Raw genomic sequence first — 22,634 nt, forward strand, 5'->3', positions numbered from 1 at the left:
AACTCACTTGTAACTCAGTCCTTTAACTATAACTCGCTGTGACTTAGTCCCTCAACTATAACTCACTGCAACTCAGTCCCTCAACTTTTGATTTACTTATAACTCGATCCTTATTTTTTAATTTTTTTAAAATTTTTTATCAAATAAGAGGGATAAAAAAATACTCATATATTATTTTAAAATACCCTCTTCTTATTCATTAATGTAAGATATAAGCTAACATGAAAAAAAATTAACAAAAGTTAAGGGACTAATTTGTAAGTGATTCAAAAGTTGAGGGATTGAGTCATAGACGAGTTATAATTGAAAGACTGAGTTACAGGGAGTCATAATTGAGCGAGTGAGTTACAAGTGACTTAAAAATTGGAGGACTAAATGATTAATTTTTTCTTATTATAGTTATAATTAATAAAATAATATATTATTTTTTGATACATAATATATTATATATAGTATATATAGATATTCAATTACACGTTCGGATCTTGTGGGCAAGAAAAAAATGTTGGAAGCAAAAAAGGCAACTCATCACGAATAAAATATATTGACGTGTATCATTGGAAAATGTGGAGGGATGGAGGAAGTAGGCGCAGAGTAGCCTGAGGTAAAATTTTGACTTCTATTTTTTTTATATAAGTAAAAAACTCGCTCTAGCAAAAATTGAGTTCTATACTGTAATATTAAAAAAATGAAACTTGGTTTGATATGAATCAAGTTCTAGATTTATAGTATGTAAGAAATATTTTAAAAGTATAGTATCTGGGTAAATTTTATTTTGTAATATAAGAGTCAATTTACCTACCATATAAATTTGGTTCACATAAAAGTCAATACAAAAAAAAATGCATTAAATATTTTCATACTCACAAGGTACAATAAGTATCTAATACATCATAAATGTTGTATACCTATTATCAAAAGTCCAAACCCTAATATTTCATTAACAATGTCACACATATAGGATATATCCATTATCAATGTAATAAGATCTAAATCATGATAAATTATGAAGCTTTTATGACCTTTAGGACAAACTAAGTAATGAATTTTCTGGGTCTATTAGGAATAAATTTGAGATATTGATAAAATTTGTGATGGTGTTCTAGGGGCAATTTCGGAAGAGATTCAGGCTGAAAATGCAATTTTGGAAGTTTAGGAAATGTTCTTGAGGTCAAAGAATAAATACAAAAAATTTTAGGCCAAGAAGGTTATTTAAACTGAGGCCAAAGCGCAATTATAGAAACGCCTATTTTTTAAATACAGATCTAGGGCCATATGATTTCGACCCAAAACTTGTTTCACTACTTGAAACGCTGCCCGCCATTCAAGATTAAAAACAATAAATAAAGACCCAAACAGAATGGTCCAAATTCCTCAATCAAAATTCGGATCCCTAGGACCTAGTGCCCAATTCGTTTGACTCGTTTCCTCCTTCCCCAGGCACCGCAAACCAGAAGTCATGGGAGACGCAAAAGACCTACATGTCATGAGGCTATTATTCTCTTTTTAAGAAATTAGTTGATTGAGATGTGTAGTGCATCTATTTATATAATTAGGACCCTCCTCAAGTTTTTTCATTATGGGATCTAATAATTCTCCCGGTTAATTTGTGATGCCTCCATTACGAGTGACCTATCAAAGGGGCCCATCAACTGACCAAACTTAGATCTGGCTTTAATATTACTTTGTCACAAGGTTATTAGTCTTTTCCCAAAAAGCTAGCTCATTGAAGCGTGCAGCACACCTATTTATATAATTAAAACCCTCCCTAAGTCCCTCCTATGTGCAACTTGACATGCAGCTACGTTATCGGTGACTTGGCAGCAAGTGCGATGCCGTGAACCAGGCACGAATCAAGGGCAATGAAGATGACGATGGCAGCACCTATTGGATTAGGAAAATATGAAGCCCTCTACTCTAGTAACTCAGGCCTCGTTTGGTATGATTGAATAGTTTTTGATGGAATTGGAATCGGAATTGGAATTAGAATTGAAATCAGAATTGGAATAGAATTGGATTATAAAAATATGTTTGGTATGTCAGAAAAATTAGATGGAATCCTTACATAATTTTTGTTTGGTACGTAAGACATAGAAATGGAATTATACTTAAAAGACAAAAATACCCCTATATAGAAATTAAAATAAAACATAATAAAAGCTTAATTGTGTTTCAATTTCCTTATGTATTTTATATGTTAATGAAATATTATATAGATGATAGATATTATATATAAGTAAAATATTTTACAAAAAATATTTTAATTTCCTCACATGTTTAGTATATAAATAAAATATTAGATAGATGATAAATATTATATATAAATAAAATATTTCATAGAAGAAATATTATAAATATATATATCGTATTATATTTTACACATACACACATATATTATAATTGGGTGTGGTCATTTTTGGGTATGGTTAGGGTTTTATGTTTTTAGGGCAAAATTGTCTTTCTATAATTTTTATGAGGGTAAAATTGTCTTAAAAGTCACAATTCTATGGAATTGTCCTTGATTCCATAGCTTTAAACAAAGAATCCAATTCAACCTATTTTCATGGAATTGGGATTCTTAGGAATTATGATTCATGCCTACCAAACATCACTTTATTTAGATTCTTTTTCCAATTCCATTTCCATCTCTATAATTTCAATCTACCAAACATGGCCTCAGTAGCAGTCCAATGCCTCGAACAAGGAATTTCTGGCGTTTTTAATGCTTAGTTCGCAGCGAGAAGGGGGGAAAATATGTTCAACTGTTCAAGCAATTGGTGAGTAAACACATCCACGTGCATTTTTGCAGAATTTTTGTTCTCCAGCCAGAATGTTTAATCACATAACTCAACCGTTAATTATATGTATGTTTCACATATTATTCTAGCAATTTGCATCAAGAAATTCATGAAAATTACCATTAAAAAAAAAGGACCCATACATGTAATTCACACTCTACCATGAATAAATGGGGTGTGCAAAATAGACATTCATAGTCCTTAACCTTGGGGTGGCTATATTTCCATGAATTACACAACAATTCACTCGTTTAAAAGAAAAGGAAAGATAATTCATCCAGACTAGTCATCTTCAATTAACACGTTAAGGACTAAATTAACTTGATAGTCGTACCTGGCTTTAATGCCACATGTGGTAAAATATCTCAATAAACAATATAAAATTATTGGAGTAAAATTTAATGGGCATACCTGTAAATCCATTGATTTGAAAAAATTATAAGTCAATAATAAAACTTTGATTACTTTGAATTTAGACAGACTCACAACTACTAAATCTCAATAATTTTTAGAGAGTACAAAGATAATGGAGAAAGTGAAAAGTGTTATATCATGTTAATTATCAATTGATTGGCTTATATGGACCATATCAGTAACCACCTTAGTAAATAAATGAATAAATTAATCTCTCATTATCCTTGATTCAATTAATTAAGAGATAGGGAATATCTAATGATTATGAAGTTGTAGATTGTGTGTTTGTCCATTACGTTTATTAGTGTAATTCACCTATCACGATCTATATAAAATATTTAATTAAAGTAAATCCATAATATATAAATATTTCAACATTAAAATCATGTTTAACTATTAAATAAAATTTACATCTCTCCTTTATATAACTGAGAAAGTTTTTGTGACAAAATTTTTATTTAAGCAATTAAACAAATTTTTTAATTATTATTTCCTCCATTTTAAAACTATTTTTAGTTAATGTTATAACACACGTTGAGAAGATTTATCAAATAATATTTTCAGCGGGGACGAGCGAAATTTTTTGAAAGGATACATGATTTTTTTTTTTTTTTTTGGTGTAGTGGACCAAAGTTTTCGAGCTTTCTTTAATTCATTTTGTTAACAGCAACATCCTGACTTCCGTTTCTTCAAGTCGCATGATTCTTCGGTGAGCATTGATTGAGCGCTTCTTTAAATAATCACTTCACCTCTGCAAGAAGCCTTACAGCACTAGAAAGCAGAAACTGCGGGGCCATGGACTTGATGATCTTCAGGCACTCAACCATTCCGTTCAGTGTCCTTGGATTGTTGATCTTTTTCTACGCTATTTTCTCCAGATCAAGAAGCCGCAGGAACAAAACTACGCCCAGAAAGCCACCACCGGAAGCCGGCGGCTCGTGGCCTGTGATTGGGCACCTCCACCTTCTAGGCGGCCCACAGCCACCACACACTCTAGGCAACATGACCAAGAAATACGGACCAATCTTCACCATAAGGCTTGGTGCTCACCAAACCTTGGTGGTGAGCAGTTGGGAGATTGCAAAGGAATGCTTCACTGTGAACGACAGAGCTTTTGCGAGCCGTCCCAAACTGATAGCCTTTGAAGTCATGGGCTACAGCTTCGGCATGATCGCCTTCAGTCCTTACGGAGCCTATTGGCTTCACGTGCGCAAGATCGCCACTCTCGAGGTCCTCTCCAACCGTCGTCTGGAGATGCTCAGACACGTGAGAGAGTCTGAGGTGAAGTCCGCCATGAAAGATACCTACGATCGTTGGGCAGAGTTGAACAGCAGTAGTGGTCATCAGAATCTAGAAGCAGTGCCTCTGTCATGCGAGATGAAGAAATGGCTGGGAGACATAACCTTAAATGTCGTGTATAGAATGGTGGTAGGAAAACGTTTTGCTGAGACGGAGGGAAAAGAGAAGATCAGGAAACCATTGAGGGATTTGTTCGATCTGAGTGGGTCATTCGTGATATCAGATGCGTTGCCGTACTTGAGGTGGCTGGATTTGGGCGGGCAAGAGAAGGCCATGAAGAAGACAGCGAAAGAGTTGGACCAATTTGTTCAGTTTTGGGTGGATGAACACGGACGCAGCAGGGATGACTCTGGCTTAGGGCAAGCCAAGGCTGAGCACGGCGACTTTATGCACGTGCTTCTTTCTATCATCGATTAAGCTGAAGTGATACACTACTAAAAAAATATAAATTAATAAAAAAATTTAGTGAAAATTATCTATCCCTCTCTAAAATACTAGTTTAACGAGAAAATTAGCGAAAAAAGTTAGTTTCATAGCCTAGCTTAAAATTAGCGAGGGAAAATAACGAGGAACTAATAATTCCTCTCTAAAATAAAATAATTAGCAAGAAAAATAGAGAGGGACTATTAGTTTCTCTCTAAAATAGGATAATTAGTGAGAAAAATAACGAAAATAGAATAATTAGCGAGAAAAATAGCGATGGACTATCAATTCCTCTCTAAAATAAGATAATTAGCGAGGAAAATAGCGAGAAATTATTTATTCCTCTCTAAAATAAAATAATTAGTAAGAAAAATAGCGAGAGATATTTATTACTCTCTAAAATAAAAATATTAGCAAGAAATTTAGCAAGGTATTTTTTGTGCATCTCTCAAATAAAATAATAAGTGAGGAAATTAGCAAATTTTTTTTTACCTTTTTTAAAAATGTATACTTAGGGAGAAAATTAGCGAGATATTTTTGTATTTCTCTGACAATATATAATTAACAAAGAAAATAGAGAGATGTTTTTATATATTTTTTACTCCTATTTATAAAAAAAATTACATTTTCTTAATATTTCCAATATTTTCTTAACATAATTTTTTTATTTTTTTTATTAATGTTATGGAAATCTTATTTTTTTTCAAACTCACAATGAAACGAACGCGCGTACTAAAACTGGGAAAGAAAAATGAAACGCAAAGATAAGCTAAAAACTGAAGGAGAAAACCCTAACACTTGATTCATGGCTTACCCTCTCGCGCTTGGCCTCTTTGAAATCATGTCTCTTATAGTATCCTTGGCGTGGGGGTTTTGCAATCTCAGCTTCAGTTTTGCATCAAGGTCGACTGCTTCCATCAGTTTAGTCACTCACTCCATCTTCAGTCTTTAGATTGAGAATCGCTTGAGTCCTTCAACTCTTCATCTTTGAATTTAGATTTCGCCTTCTTGGTTGCTCAAGCTCGTTGGCGTCGTTGCTGCTCTCAATATTCAAGGCATGTTTGACTTCATCTCTGTTCGATGATAGTATGCTACACTATGTACTATTATGTGTGTGCTTGATCTGTTTGCAATTTTTTTTAGAACAAGAGATTTTGGTGTCTATTCATGACTTCATCCCTATTTGTGATTATCATCTTGCTTCTACTCATATGAAAACCCAGAAGAATGTATCCGCTACCAATGAATGAGGGTAAAATAATTTCTTTTTGCTACCCCTGTACTAGATTTTTATTCCAACCAAACATTGGTGCCTTGTTTTGATTTTTGCTCTTATTTTTCATGCACCTAGTATTAATTAATTGTAGAAGAAGAAGAGCTGTAGAATATGTAAAGGTAACTTTGATTTTTGCTGTAATTTTTTTGTGCCTTGTTCTGATTCAGTGAAACCATGATCTGTGGAACCTTTTTTTGCACAAGAAGCTGACAAATATATATTATTTTAATCTTTGCAAAATTTAGGTGTAAGGAAATATGACTTATAATTATCTTAGTTTATATTCTTGTTTGTGCGAACTATTTTCTCAAGTCAAATTGTGAGTGTGGAACATGCTAATTTTTTTATATGCTTAATCCTATACTTGGGTAACCTATTACTTTTTTAAAAAAAGTAAATTAACTATTCTTAATTAAAATGCAGAACTAGTGTATAGTGGGGCAAAGAGTCATTGATTTATGATTTATACCTAGTATCTGTTGAGATTACTTCATTTGTTACTGCCATTGGAATGATCAATGTTGATTTATGTTTGCTATCTTGATTCATGTTTGCTTTGGGGCTTTGGGCGCAAGTACTAGAATAATTATTTTTGTTTGTGTGTTTTATTACTTTTATTGTAGGCTGGACATTAGTTAAATAATTTCAGGTATATTTTTTGTTATTGCCAGTTTTTGGCTTTGCTTGTGAAGCATCAATATTGTGGAGAGGTGTCTACTTTCAGGTAATTTAAACTTATAAAAAGATGTCTTCTTAATTGGATAATTTTTTATTCAGCCATGATTGTCTTTTTATTGGGGTTAAAGCTGTAAAAGTAGGAAAATAAAACTTGTTATAAATAGTTACTATGACTGTTATGACTTATTAGACTGTTATTAGATTTTTTTATATAGCTCTGAGCTTATTGCTTCCTTGTAGAGATTGCATCATTGGGAGGAAAATTAAACAAAAAAGATTAGCACATTCTTATAAGGACTTGGTTGATGCAGATGTAAGGTTGAATTGTTCATCACATTCTTGTGAGGTTTAATTCTGAGATTATTTACTATGAGCTACTTTGTTCATTTCTCTAATTCAGGATTGATGGGAAGCTAGAAGATTTGCTTAACCCAAAGGAGAAACAGCTAGACAAAATTAAATCTAGCTATAAGGTTAAATGATTACTGATAGAATCCTTAATTGAATTTGGCTCTAAATTGCTGACCAAATTGTGAAATCTAAGTTTGATGCTGTAACACTTGTTATAAATGGCAGATCAATACTTTTTTCCTCAATATCTATAGCTGTTATGTTTTCATATGATTTTCTTCATTGGCATTTTCAATTAGACAGGATTTAATAGATTTTTCATGTCATATATATGACATGCTAGAGATATTACATGTGTTGAATTCTTTGCAATTTTTAGGTGGAACCATACTGTTTTTTTACCAGTAATGTGCTGTCACTGTTCTTTTTCTTGCCTCTTTGTGCCTTGCATGAATAAGGTCTATGGGTTGCTGCTATGACTGTTATGACTTTATTAGACTATTTTATGTAACTTCTAAGCTTGTTGTTGCTTGTAAAGATTATTTCATTGGGAGGAAAAGATGAGCCAAGCATGAGATCAAAGGATGTTAGGCATGAGACTTTCTATACAACAAGACATATTCGGGGCTATCCAAGCAATGGGTGAAAGGGTCTCGACTCCATAGCAAAATGTTAATAGTTTAGTCTTCTAGACAATTCTAATCATGATTGTCTAAAATATCTTTTGTATAGTGCTTTGAACTTTCTATGTATGCATTTCTTTATACTTTGTTCAACTCTATGTATGAAATGGTTTGAATTTTTAATTATAATTAATGTAGTATTGAATTTTTGTTATATTATTGTGATTATAAATTTGAATGGATGATTAGTTGCATGGCTATACGAGAATTAAAATGTTGAGAATTTTCAAATTGGCAAGAGATTTGCTAAATTAAATTGAGTATTTAGCGAGGGATTTTAAAAAAACTCAAAATTAGTGAGGAATTTATGGAATGTTTTTTTAAAATATTAATACTAGCGAGGGATTTAGCAAGGGATTCGGTTCCTCGCTAAATTGGCGACAAACCTATGCCTCGCTATTTGTGTGCCATGCATAATATGTTTAGCAAGGAATATTTTCGTCGCCAATTTAATGAGGGACCGAATCCCTCGTTAAATTCCTCGCAACAACTTCAATTTTTGAAACTTTTTTAGTGAGGAATTAGTAAGAAAAAAATGGGCTCGCTAAATTAGTGAGGGACATCCCTTGCTAATTTAGCGAGCTCATTTTTTACAACGAATTTAGCGGGGGCCATAATCCCTCGCTAATAATTTCATTTTAGCGAGGGATATATTGAATTTAGCAAGGGATTTATCTCTCGCTAAATTTATTTTTTCTAATAGTGATCAACGGCCACAATGCTAATACAATCATTAAAGCTACAAGTCTGGTCAGTCCTTCTCCTGTATCTCTAATTAAGCCTTTATCTTCAATTTTTAACTTCCTAATTTCTATGGCTATTTTGCTCAGAATACCTGTTACTTTTACTTTCTTTAACTTGTGCTTAGATGCCATGCATATGTCTGATATCGTACATGTCTTAAGCATTAGTAATCAACGCCTCCTTTCTCCCCTTTCTTTCTCCAAAAGGTTCTGGAATATACTTGATTTGAATAGATTTATCCAGATATTTATCTAGCCAAAGAAGTGAAGAAGCATTAGAAGTGAGTGAATGAGTGAATCTGTCAGTTGTGTGCAGCTGTGTGAGAGAGAGAAGTATGTGTGTTTAGTGTAGTGTGCCTGTGAAAGAAGCAAGAGTGTGCAGATGTTAAGGGGAAGTGGGTGAGGTGACATAACGAGAGAATGTTGAAAAGTCAAGGTGAGTGTGTGGCTAGAAGCAACAATAGAAGTTTTCCTCATTTAAGTCCCTCCTTTTCCAAGCATTAATCAATTACTTGGGGGTCTCCCACTCAAATTCCCACTAGTTATATCAAAGCCTGGTTGGAATTAGTTATCAAGGAGCATCAATTGGGTTGTTCATGACTGGTTGCTATTGATTGAGTATTTTGATGTAAAGCGTTCAAGTAAAGAATATTTTGAAATTTTATCGGTGTATAGTTAAGAACTGTGAAGTCATCAGATCAGGAGCCCAACTTATTTGGAGAAGCGTTGAGCATTTTTGATTCATCATGCGGAGATTGGACCAACGACCATAGGTATTGAGAAATTAAATCATAATAATTATAAGACTTGATCTACCCACATTTGATTTTATTTGCTTGGGCAAGATTTCTGGAATATTGTTGGTAGTAATAATATCACACCACCAACAACTCCTGAAGAATTTAGCAAATGAGAAGTGAAGGTTGGGAAGGCAATGCATGTCTTATCGGTGATTATTGAAGACGATGTACATATAGAAGATGTGAAGAGACCAAAAGAGGCTTGGGACATACTAGTAACGTGCTTCTCAAGGACAAATAATGTAAAGCTTCCAAGATTGGAAAATGAATTATTATCGATCAAGCAGCAAGCCACGACGATAAGCCAGTATTTTAGCAAAGTAAAGTCCTATATATTGAGATTTCAAAATTAAATTTAGAAGATAAAATCTCTGAAAAAAGAATAAGACGGTAATTCACAACCTAAGGTCTAAATATAATACTCCCAATTAGGAGAAAGAATGAGAGGAAAGGTGATGAAGTCAACAATTTCATAATTATTAAATTAAATATTATATATAATATTACATGATGTGTGCATAATATATTACATGATAATAATAATATATATGTAAATAACTTAGCTTGTTAGACTTGCAGATTAAGCCTTATAAAAATAAATTTAACTTATGTAATTTAATAGGCCTAATTAAAGTCCTCAACCTGACTTGTATATAAATAGGTTAGATTAAATTTAAAATATGTCAGGTTGTAAACTTCTAATAGGGACCTGGTCTTCTGTTATCCCTGTTTAAATTGTTGATGAATAGGTCTACAATTTTTTTATAATAAATATATAATTAAAATATGAATTAAAGTTGTAAGTCTGGAGCGTCTAGACTAGACGGCCCAGATCTTTTTCTATGGGTGCGCAGAACTGGCATCAACCTGCTTCACACCGAAGCTGAATCCGCTATTGTTTTATGGGGTGAGTTTCCCTCCTCTGTTTTTTCGTTTACTGTAAATTTAAATTTTAAAAAATTATTTAATTTAATTTAATTTAATGGTTCAAATATGTACTGATTTCTTTTTTTCTTCTCAAAATTCAAGTCCTTTTACTATACCATCCATATCAATTCCATTTTTCTTTCTCCACCGTTGGCGTATCCACGTTAGAGGAAATGACAAAGCTGCCGCCGCTCCCACCGCAAGCCTATTATTGATATTCAAAATATTTTATTAAAATATTAGAACCCATCTAATATATTTTCTCAACAGATTCTTCGAATTTCATAGATCAATTTACACGCTCCTCCCATTTTTTCCCTCATCAATTTTTATCTTTGAAATTATTTGCAAATTCTTTTTATATATACGATGATTAATATTTATTTTGTAATTTACAAGTCAAACTTTGAAATTTATAATTAAACCGATGTGTGAAGAAACACTAGATATAATTTGTAAATTTCGAAGTTTGACTCGTAAATTTTAAGGAATAACTTGTTAATCACCAAACAAGTAATTTTGTCCTTACAATAATTTTGCAAATGACACCCTGGTCCTAAAGAATTTTTCTGCAATCTATCAAATTCGCTGGACTAAATTATATATCAAAATCTTCTTTAGCTGTCACGAAATTTTCATGAGATATCTCGAGGGGGACGAATTGAAGCTGTCAGAGCTCAGAAGGCTAGCTAAACTGTTATATTCTGACGCCCGCAGTCTCCCGGCGAAACTCCCAATGACATCTCCGATATTCTCAAGCCTTCTCCCATATAAAGCTTCCCTAATTATCATCTGTTATTCATGTATCCCGTTTTATGCCCAAATTGATTCTCACTTTCTCAGTACCAGCACTCACACACATGCATTAATTTTGAAGGACGTCAAGTTTAATGTTCACTTAGGCCAATTATGCAAAACTGAATGTTGAAAGTCAAATCTGTCTGCAGGCCATAATTTTAGCCGCGACAGATACAACAACAGTAACACTAACATGGGCTGTATCTTTACTGATGAACAACCGTGAAGTCCTGAAGAAGTCGGTGCATGAATTAGACAGGCAGGTTGGGAGAGAAAGGTTAGTAGTGGAATCAGACCTGAAGAACATGCCTTATCTGCAAGCCATCCTCAAGGAAACCATGCGGCTCTACCCAGCTGGACCACTGATTGTGGTGCACGAGTCTGTGGAAGATTGCACCGTGGCTGGCTACCACATCCCCTCTGGCACGCGTCTCTTGACCAACCTTTCAAAGATCCATCGAGACCCACGAGATTATGAAGCTCCTTTGGTGTTTCGGCCAGAGAGATTCCTGACGGCCCACAAGAACGTGGACTTGAGAGGGCAGCATTTTGAATTGATTCCTTTTGGAGCGGGCAGAAGACTGTGCCCTGGAGTTTCATTTGCTCTCCACATGACGCAGCTGTCACTTCCAGTCTGTTGCATGGCTTTGACATTGCAACTTGCAACCCCTCATAATGAAGCAGTGGACATGCAAGGACAAGTTGGGCTCACTAGTCACTAACATGAAAGCCTCCCCACTCCATGTCCTTCTTACCCCACTCCTTTCCCCTCCTCTCTATGTATAAATAAAGGTCATGTGCGGCTTTTAATTGTGTACGTACGTATTTGTTGTTTTGAGGATGTCTGACTGGGCACGTTTTTTTTTTTTTTAAATTTCGTTCACGTTATGTTATGTTATATATATATATATATATATATGAGATGCCTTGATCATCGTAAACTTTTGAATTCTATATTAAAAAAAGCCATCTATAGTTCAATTAAAAAAATCTGCATTTAACTATTTGACAGCAATTCTATTTTAGTATCATTAGATCTTTTGACTAATCAGGACTATTATAGTCAAACTCTTGAATTAACTTTTTAAGTTTATTGTTTTATATTTTTTACTTATAAAATTATATCAACTCACTCACTCAGAGCTTGATTTTGGTGCTCATCATCCCATGAGTAATTTGGATTGTCCAGATTGTTAACTTTTATAAAATTTAAATAAAAAAAATAAATTTTATAAAATATGGACTGTCCAAATTAAATTTGATTAAACTATTTATAAAAAAATAATCTCAAATTATATTTTATACATATGAATTATTCAAAAAAAGTTAGCTTTTAGTAGCATCTAATTTTTAAATTTTTCTATTTTTTAAAATTTTTTAATAATATGTTTAAAACCGTCCGGCTTTTGAAAATTGCTCCTGTTTCAAATTCAACTTCGGTTTCTAGATTAATAGTGGCTTAACTTTTGTCCAATCTATCTTAATCATAAAAATAATTTTTTTGGTCCAAATCGAATAATGAACAACAACTCTAGTTAATAATTATAGATGCAAATATAAATATTTTTGAATCTACTTATATCTAATTTAATCAAGATTAACTTATATTTGAAAATTTATAAAATTATAATTTATATTTTTCTTATATTTATTTTTATATATACATTTAGTATTATTTTTATTTAATATTATTATAATTTTATATTTATATATACATTTAATATTATTGTAATTTTATTTTTATGATTTTTAAATGGTTAGGGCAATATTATTCCTCTAAAAATATTTAAGAAGTAAAATTATACCTTAACTTATGAAAAGTGAATCTCACTAACTAAGTAACGAATGTTTAAATGACGGAGGTAATATTATTTTGATTAGATTAGTTTAGAAGCAATATTATTATAATGAATAGTTTAGAGGTAATATTATTCCTCCAAAAATAATTTAAAGATAAAATTATATCTTAATCCTGTATATATAAAAAATATCGTCCATAAATTATTTTAACTTATCTACATGAACACCCGACGACTAAACAAAAGGACGAGATTTTACTGTTCACATTTTATATTCCCTAAATTAAAGGATACAAAATCTCTGAGGATCTGTGACATATAATGGAATTTATTAAAATAAAAAATTATAAAATAATTTTAATAAATTTTATATTTTTAATCTGATCTAGATTTAATTTAAAAATTTTAATTTAATATCAAAATTGTTATAATTAAATATTTTAAAATATTCAAATGCACTATGTATAATCCAAATATTATATCTAAACTACTGGACTGTGTAAGGTTTATATAGATAATTAATATATATCAATTATAAAAATTTTAATATTAAATTAGATCCTCTAAATTAAATCTAAATCAAATAAAAATTTATTTGAATTATTTTATAATGCTTATAATTTTTTATTTTAATAAATTAATAAAAAATAATATTTTTAACCTGAATCGTCCAAATTAAAATCTGAACAATCCAGAATGAGCAGGAAAATCGCCCCCAACATATAATGGACAGTTTGTCCTCATTTGTGATAAAAAAGAATTAAAATAAAATTATCCTTCGTTGATGTTTTCTGCACTTTGATTTTTCGAATGATTTATTCGATAATTTGTTAATAAAATAAAAGCCTTGATCGCCCAGCATACCGCCTCCCAGCAGTCTCTTTTCCTCAGCGAAGAGCCGTGACCGGCACCAGGCTCAATCACCATGGACCTGAACCTGATAATCTCTGGCCAATCAACCATTCCGTTTAGCATCCTTGCATTCTTACTCTTTCTACTCTATGCTATTTTCTCCAAAACAAGAAGCCGCAGAAATAGAGCTACGCCTGGAAAGCTACCACCGGAAGCTGGCGGTGCATGGCCTGTGATCGGGCACCTCCACCTCTTAGGTGGCACAGAACCGCCGCACATCGCCTTAGGCAAGATGGCCGACAAATATGGACCGATCTTCTCCCTAAGGCTCGGGGTTCACCCTACCTTGGTCGTGAGCAGTTGGGAGATTGCCAAGGAATGCTTCACCGTCAACGACAGAGCCTTCGCCGGCCGTCCCAAAATCTTAGCCTTTGAAATCATGGGCTACAACTTCGGCATGTTCGGCACCAGTCCCTACGGATCCTACTGGCGTCACGTGCGCAAGATCGCCATCCTCGAGGTCCTCTCCAACCATCGCCTGGAGATGCTCAAACATGTGAGAGAGTCCGAAATCAAGTCAGCCATGAAAGATGTCTACGATCGCTGGATATATTTGAACAACAGTGATGATGGTGAGAATTCGCAATCAGCGCCCCTTTCGTGTGAGATGAAGAAGTTGTTTGGAGACATAACCTTCAGTGTCGTGCTTAGAATGGTCGCCGGAAAACGTTTAGATGAGGTTGAAGGGAACGCAGCGGCACGGAAAGGTCTGAGGGAGTTCTTCAGACTTTCTGGAGAATTCGTGATATCAGATGCGTTGCCGTACTTGAGGTGGCTGGATTTGGGCGGGCAAGAGAAGGCCATGCAGAAGACAGCGAGAGAGTTGGACCAGTTTGTTCAGTTTTGGGTGGATGAACACAGACGCAACAGGGACGACTCTGTTGCGGGGCAAGCCAAGGCTGGGCGCGGTGACTTCATGGACGTGCTTCTTTCCATCGTGGATGAAGCTGAAGTGATCGACGGCCACGATGCTAATACTATCATTAAAGCTACAAGCCTGGTCAGTCCTTCTCCTTCACGCATATCTCCAATCCTTTTTTATTTATTTCCTCTTGTTAAAAATATATGAAATATTTTTAATTTAATCTCACTTCAAATTAATTAATTAATTATTTTTAAATCAGTATCATTTTTTTATATTTATTTTTATTTAAGCTGCTTCACTAAGAAATATGCATGATGATTTGTTTACTAAGACACTGAAAAAACACATTATTTATATATTAATTAATATATAAAAAATATCTTACATTTTTTATTGCTTTGATCCAAGTTAATACTATTATTAATGCTACTATTTCTTTTCTCATCTTATTAAAGCTCTCTAGGTCGATGAGTGCATATGTAACTGGGGTGAAGAAAGAGAAAAATTATTCTCCTATACATGAAATTTTAGGTATAATTGAGTTTGGTCATAATTTTAGATATAGTGAGTGGATAAATAAAGGCTTTAAATTTCTCTGCAAGTGACGTGAGTGGGATAATTAAAATGAGTCCAAATTAAAAACGAGCGCACCAAGTAGTTTCCTTTTTACTTCGAAAGGCATTTCAAACATATGGCATCACAAATATAGCCTGGTACGGCAAATCAATTAATTTTTTTTTCCCCACACGCCACTTTTTCGCTCCACCGTTGGGTATCCAAGATACCCTACTCCCTTCCTGTGCATCTATATATAATCTATAAATAAAATAAAAGAGGGAGCATAAGGCATTTTATTGATTTCTTATGACAATTTTACCTGTTTACCTTATTCAATGTTGGTGCAATTAAAAATTTTGTTGAGCTTCTCTCCCGTTCTTTCATGGATAGCAGAAAAATTGAAAATTTATTTTTTAGGCATATTTATAAATTATTTTCGGCACATTTCATCAAAATTAAAGAAAAATTTAAATCTCATAATCCTGTTTAAAAATTTAACAACTTTTTAAATTTTTTCTTATTAAATATGCATATTTTAATAATGCATTTTCTCCTGTTAAATATTCATGTAAAATAAAAAGGAAAATTTATAAAGAAAATTTAATGACATGACTTATAAATAGGAATAAAAAAATTAATCACTTTCCATCTTATAAATAAAACCAAAATAAACGTTAAGTTTTTAAATAAAATACTGAACTTTAATATCTTTTCATTTAGATAAAATATGTTAACAATGACTTAATCAGTGTGTATTTACTTGTTCTCATAGCTCACATGACAAAACACACATATCAAGGAGGATAAAAATTTATAGGGAAAATCATAGCCAAGGACTTCTAGAACATTTTATTTATAGAAAAAGATCAAAAGATTTTCAATTCACTCTACAGGATTAAAAAATCAAAATGTAATTAAATTGTAATATGAAAAGATAAAACTATCCCTCATTTTTTTGAAAGAAAATTCCCCCATTGTCACTGTCCGCCTAGAATCAAACTATCTGTCAGAGCTCTGGCATCAAGGTGGCCAAGAGGGTTTGAACCCATATCCCCTTAGCCACGAAAAAGATAATTAATTTTAATTATATAATACAAATTTTTATATATATTTTTAACTTTGTTTTTACTTTCCATTCTAACACTTATTAGAAACTTAAGTTATTAATGAAACTTGTTAAAAAGTTAATTTAATATGCATTAATTTTTATAAGTGTTTACTTATTTTTATTATCAAGAATGATAAATTCCCATTGATAATTTAACAAATAACTATTTCTAAAATGATGAGTCTCGTTACTAGCTTTGAAATTTTTTTTGATAGTTTGACAAACAAATCTCCATTGTTAATTTAACGAGTAATTATTTGTAAAATGACTAGTCTTATTACTAATTTTAAAAATTTTCTTAATAATTTGACAAAATATGTCTTCATCAATAATTTAATAGGTAACCATTTTTCAAATAAAAAATCCTGTTACTAAATTTAAAAATTTAACAAACAAGTCCAGTTTGGTAATTTAATAAGTAACTATTTGTGAAATGACAAATCCTGTTATTAACTTTAAAAACTTCTCTTAATAATTTGATAAGTAAATTTTAGCAGAAAAAATAAGTTTATGTACGCTGTTAACATGTAAAATTCTCAAAGCTAATTTAACAAGTCTTTATTAAATTTCTTTAACAAGTCCTCATTAATAATTTAATAAGTAACTATTTGTGAAATGATAAATTCTAATACTAGCTTTGGAAATTTCTCTTAATAATTTGATAAGTAAATTTTAATAAAATAACAAGTTAACATAAGCTTTTGACATGTAAAATTTTAGTAATAAAAATACATAAACATTTATAAAAATTACTCCATATTAAATTTCTTTAACAAGTCTCCATTGATAATTTAGTAAGAAATCATTTGTTAAATGATAAGTTTTTTACTAACTTTAAAAATTTCTCTTGACAATTTGACAAAATTAATAATTTAATAAATAACTATTTGTAAAATAACAAGTTTTATCATTGACTTTGAAAATTTCTCTTAATAATTTTATAAGTAAATTTTAAAAAAATAATAAATTCATATAAGCTTTTGACATTGAAGCATTTGGTACTAAAAATAAATAAATATTTATAAAAATTACACATATTAAATTTCTTTAACAAGTTCTCGTTATTAATTTAACAAGTAACTATTTGTAAAATGATAAGTCTCATTATTAACTTTAAAAATTTTCTTAATAATTTGACAAGTAAATTTTAATTAAATAATAAGTTCATATAAGATTTTGACATATAAGATTTTTGTAATAAAAAATTTAAATATCTATAAAAATATGTGCATATTAAATTTTTTCACAAGTTCTATTAATAATTTAATAAGTAACTACTGGTGAAATGACAAGAAACTATTAAGCCCTTAACAAGTATTGGCATGAAAAATGAAAAAAAATAAAATTTATATAAATATTTGTATTATATAATTTAAAAATTATTAATATAGTGGCTAACTATCTTTGTTGTAGCTAGAGAATGTGGGTTTAAACCTCCCTTGGCCACCTTAAAAAAATTTACCAAGGCTCTGATGACTAGTAGTAGTGTGGGGGATTTTTTTTAAAAAAAGAGGGTTGGTTTTGTATTTTTTACACTAAAATTTCATTATATTTTGGTCTCTTAGTCTTGCAGAGTGAACTCAAAATCCTTTGGTCCTTTTTTGTAAACAAAATGCTTCAAAGGTTCTTCACTGTGATTTTCCCAAATTTATAAAAATGTACGAATTATTTTTTTACTTTTGTTCCCCGTTTAATATCACAACATTTAAAACTTTAGCTTCTTTCAAAAAAAAATTTAGAGGGGCATTATTAAAACTAGATCATTATTATATCTAAAAAGTTTGATACAGGACAAATATTTAAAGACAAAATAAAAATCAAATCATAACAATTAAAGGGAATTAAGTCTAGTAGAATGAGCTAACCTCTTACAACTCAACAAACTATGGTTTAAATTCTTACTAACAAAGGTGCTCGTCTAGCGCATATTATAACCTTATCTCCAACAAAATTATTTTCAACAGGAGAATAATGTGAACAATAAAGAACAAATAAATACAAATATAAAAAGTATAAATGGGACACGTGGCAGTCTCGGTCAAATAGCAACATTCGATACATGAATTGTGACTTTTGAAGGCTAGCTCCCAAGTCCCAACACAAGACACAGGGATATGGAAAGTTTACGTGCTCATGCTGCTTGGTTCTACTGAGGTCAATTGTTTAAAAATTGAAAGTTGAACGAGGAAACTTGCAGGCCCTGATTCTAGGTGCGACGGACACAACAACAGCGACATTAACTTGGGCTGTATCTTTACTCCTGAACAATCGCCAAGTTCTGAAGAAGGCAGTGCATGAACTAGACACGCAGGTTGGGAGACAAAGGTTGGTAGTAGAATCAGACTTGAAGAACCTTCCTTATCTGCAATCCATCCTCAAGGAAACCATGCGTCTCTACCCAGCCGCACCACTGAGTGTGCCTCACGAGTCTCTGGAAGATTGCACTGTGGCTGGCTACCATGTCCCCTCTGGCACGCGTCTCTTGACCAACCTTTCAAAGCTCCTTCGAGACCCACGAGTTTATGAAGATCCATTGGAGTTTTGGCCAGAGAGATTCCTCACTACCCACGAGGGTCTGGACCTAAGAGGACAGCATTTTGAACTGATTCCCTTTGGAGCTGGTCGAAGAATCTGTCCTGGAATCTCATTTTCTCTGTTAATGATGCAACTCACGCTTGCTAATCTGCTGCATGGCTTTGATATTGCAACCCCTGATAATCAACCAGTTGACATGCGAGAACAAGTTGGGCTAACCAGCATGAAAGCCTCACCACTCCATGTCCTTATTACTCCTCGTCTTTCCCATAATCTCTATGCTTAAAAGTAGACAAGGAGTATCGAGCTATATATAATCAACACACCTACATATTAATTAGCTGCTTATTTCAGTGTTGAAGTAATAATGCACTGTGGAATGTTATTGTTAACAAGTGATCACCTCTCTTGTACGTCTCTCTCTTCAAACATAAAAATGCCAGGGATTGAATGACTGTAATATATTTATGTAAGTAATGCTTTGATTGTGAGGATTGTTTTAAATTTTTTGAGGAAGATGTGTCTTATAATTTTCAAGTATCAATGAAATTTTATAACTGTAATTGAGACATTCCTTGTGGAAATAGACTCAAGCTACTTACTAATGCACCTAAAATTAACACTTGCAAATGCACGAGACCAAAAGCAACATAACGACGAGTCAAGGTCATCCCACAAGGAGTTATCACAAAATAATACTAAGCACTCAATAAATCACATTCATTCATGTTAAGCGGGTAATTTTGATAGTGGTTTTGGAACAAATCAAAATAAAATTTTAAAGTTCACAATTAAGAGTCAATCCACAAATGAACTTAAGGAAATCAATTGGAGAGTGCTATAAAAATCTCCTAATTGTTTCATAACCCTCTCTTTACCATTTAACTATCGTTAAATTTAGCTTTGATAGCCTAGGAGTCTAAAATGATCAAGAGTATTTTTTATTTATTACTAGAGATCCTACTTAACCCAATTAAAGTAAATTATTACCTTAATTAATTAATTGCATTAGAGACCAGAACTCATGAACATTACCTAGGTCCATTAGATACATTTATGGTCTAATGGAAAAATTAACTAAAATAATCCTAGGCAATTAGTTCCTAAATGTTCAAATCTCACCCAATGGTAGTCAAACATTAAACAATAACAAGACAACTCAAGAAAATCAAATCATCATTTCTAAATAACAAAATAGTAAATCAAAAATTATTTACATAAACAGGTTCATAGTCCTCTGAATAAGAGGAATTTAGTTACACATAGCATAATAAAATATTATAATACAAATACAAGTTTAAAATTCATTAGCATAAGGATGAGTAGAAGAAAAGTTGATAAATTACTATTGTAGATGCATACTCTTCAATCCCTCTTCAATCCAAAGCCTTAAAAATTCAAAGCTTACTCTCCTAGGGTTGCCTCTGGTTTCAATAGTCGAAAGATAGCTGTTCTCTCTAAAAAAAAATTGAATTGGAATAGGGTTTTTCACTTGGAAAATAAAACTCAATGTTTTGGATTTTTGATGGGTGTTGTGGCACTTCCATTGTAGTGCCATGACACCGAAGAGCAATTCTAAGTATGTTACAAGCTGTGCCTATCCCACATCTAAAGATTAAAAAATAGAACATAAATATATATATATATATATATATATACATGGGTTACCTTCATGCCATTGAATGATTATAGGAAGGATAACATTTGACTTGACTCTATCGATTAGGAATATGATGGTACAACCATCTTCCTTTAGTATTAAGACCCTGGAACTTGAATAGTTCGTGACTCTATACCAGATCCTGTAAATCAAAACTACATGGATAAATCCTAGTTTTATATGAAATCATATAGTTTTACATTTAATTTTAAAACATCCATAATGTTTTCATATATGAGACTGAAAGTCTTGTTTAGATGACTATTGAAATAGATTGGTCCTGCGTGCGGGCCAACTTTTATAGTACCTAACAATGAGTTAAAAAATAACTAATGTTAGGTATTTCTAAGGCAAAGGAGACAACAGACGTTTAATCTTTTCCTAACTAGTGGTTTAATGCCAACTTGGACACATCCAATGTGTGAAAATTTATACTTTTTCAATGGTGTTTAATGGACTCTTTAGATAGAAGAAAAAAATCTTTATTTCAAGGGTTCACAGGAATTACATCTTCAATAAATATGATAATATAATCAGATTTGGAAAAGAATTTTCCTTCTAATTTATAAAGGACATTTTTATCAACTTCTGAAATTTTTTAGTCATTAATATCTTAGTTAATTTATGAAAAATTGATTCTTCTTTAAAAATGTTGTTTGAAGAGGATGATCCTCTTTTGTGAAGGGAAGAGGAGCAATAGATAAGAGTTTGATGGGAAAAGGAAAAGTTTCTAGACACCTTTGTAGAAGATCTCCTCTTTTATGACATCATAACCTTCAAGTTTCATAGAAATGTAAAGAATGAATATTAGTTAGGATTTAAAAATCAAATCAAATGTCAAGATATTAATATTATTCTTGGCACTTCATCTAGCCAATGATTTCAAAATGATTCCTACTTGCAAAATATTTATATTTGCAAGTTTCTACTAAAGTCTGGACTTACACCCTGTTTGTCAAGAAATTGCCATAACCTTGCAATAATCATGAATAATTTGTAGATATTCTAACCATAAGGTCACTTTAAAAGTGATGCATACTATCAGACTGTGTGATGATATAATATTAATATGTCAACATAAAACTTGATATAGTAAATCTTAGCTCACATTTTATCTATACATTCCTACTTTCCCTTTTGGCTTTGATACCAAATGGGAGGATAGTACCCAAAAGGGGGAGAGGGAAAATAAGAATAAGGAAGAGAAGTAAGATGCAGACGGTATATATATAACTTTAAAAATATCTAACTAAATAACTTAAGCTATTTTGATAAAATATACTATTCTTAAGGTATATTATAAATGTATAAAGATTGGGAAGTATTTAAACTATTTTAATGGAGTATACTATCCTTAAGTATACTTAATATAAGAAATATCTAATAATGACATGGTATCTAAACTATTGTGCCTTTGCATCAGAGAATCTTCCAAAAATTGATTATATTTTTAAATCCATCATCTCTTCTCTAGCTTCCTTGCTTAAGCTTTTCATTCCCACCTATCCAAAATCAATATTCATGAGTGAAATATTTTGCTCACTTCAATTTTAAATAATTTCCTTAAAAATTTACATTAAATGCATATGATGCACTTGATTAATTTATTTTTATAAAAGCAAGAAAATGCTTTTTTTTAATTGATAACTCTCCGAATATAACAAAAAACACCTCAATTATAACATAAAATGGGGAGTCATCACTTGTTGTATCCAAATCTGCTTAGGCGCTGACAGATGCACGTCGTTGAGCTATTAATATTATTACTTCTAACGTGGCTTGCACCAAAAGGCGAAGTGGCTGAACATGACTATATGACTATACGGCCACCAGCATTTATTTTTAATTTCATACCGTATGAATGATAATAATTAATCATGTGATCAGGGAAAAGATTTCATGTAATTTAGAGACTAATCACATATGCTTCTACGTTTTCAAATATAAAAAACTACCATGCATCTCTTTGTCTTTTTAAGCAAAACTATACAAATTTTAAGAAATATT

At 31.8% G+C, this 22,634-nt stretch overlaps 1 protein-coding gene and 1 pseudogene across 1 annotated transcript; both read left to right on the forward strand.

Moving 5' to 3' along the window:
• Nucleotides 1-2,494: 2,494 nt before the first annotated feature.
• Nucleotides 2,495-11,940, forward strand: LOC129317886 (cytochrome P450 CYP82D47-like; annotated as a pseudogene).
• A 1,856-nt stretch (nucleotides 11,941-13,796) lies between these two features.
• LOC129317746 (cytochrome P450 CYP82D47-like) lies at nucleotides 13,797-19,471 on the forward strand. The gene is made up of 2 exons (XM_054962115.1): nucleotides 13,797-14,901; nucleotides 18,630-19,471. Exons 1-2 carry the CDS (start codon nucleotides 13,915-13,917, stop codon nucleotides 19,251-19,253), a joined length of 1,611 nt encoding a protein of 536 aa, XP_054818090.1. The 5' UTR covers nucleotides 13,797-13,914; the 3' UTR covers nucleotides 19,254-19,471.
• The last annotated feature ends 3,163 nt before the right edge of the window (nucleotides 19,472-22,634 follow it).

This window comes from Prosopis cineraria, unplaced genomic scaffold (genome assembly GCF_029017545.1).
Source record: "Prosopis cineraria cultivar Desert tree isolate PC_DT_omini unplaced genomic scaffold, ASM2901754v1 PC8, whole genome shotgun sequence".
Taxonomy (NCBI): domain Eukaryota; kingdom Viridiplantae; phylum Streptophyta; class Magnoliopsida; order Fabales; family Fabaceae; genus Prosopis; species Prosopis cineraria.

What these genes read in the sequence shown, in the direction of transcription:
- LOC129317746 (XM_054962115.1), top strand. Translation starts at nt 13,915, where the DNA reads ATGGACCTGAACCTGATAATCTCTGGCCAATCAACCATTCCGTTTAGC. An exon ending in TCATTAAAGCTACAAGCCTG is followed by an intron (nt 14,902 to 18,629) that starts GTCAGTCCTTCT and finishes GGAAACTTGCAG; the next exon opens with GCCCTGATTCTAGGTGCGAC.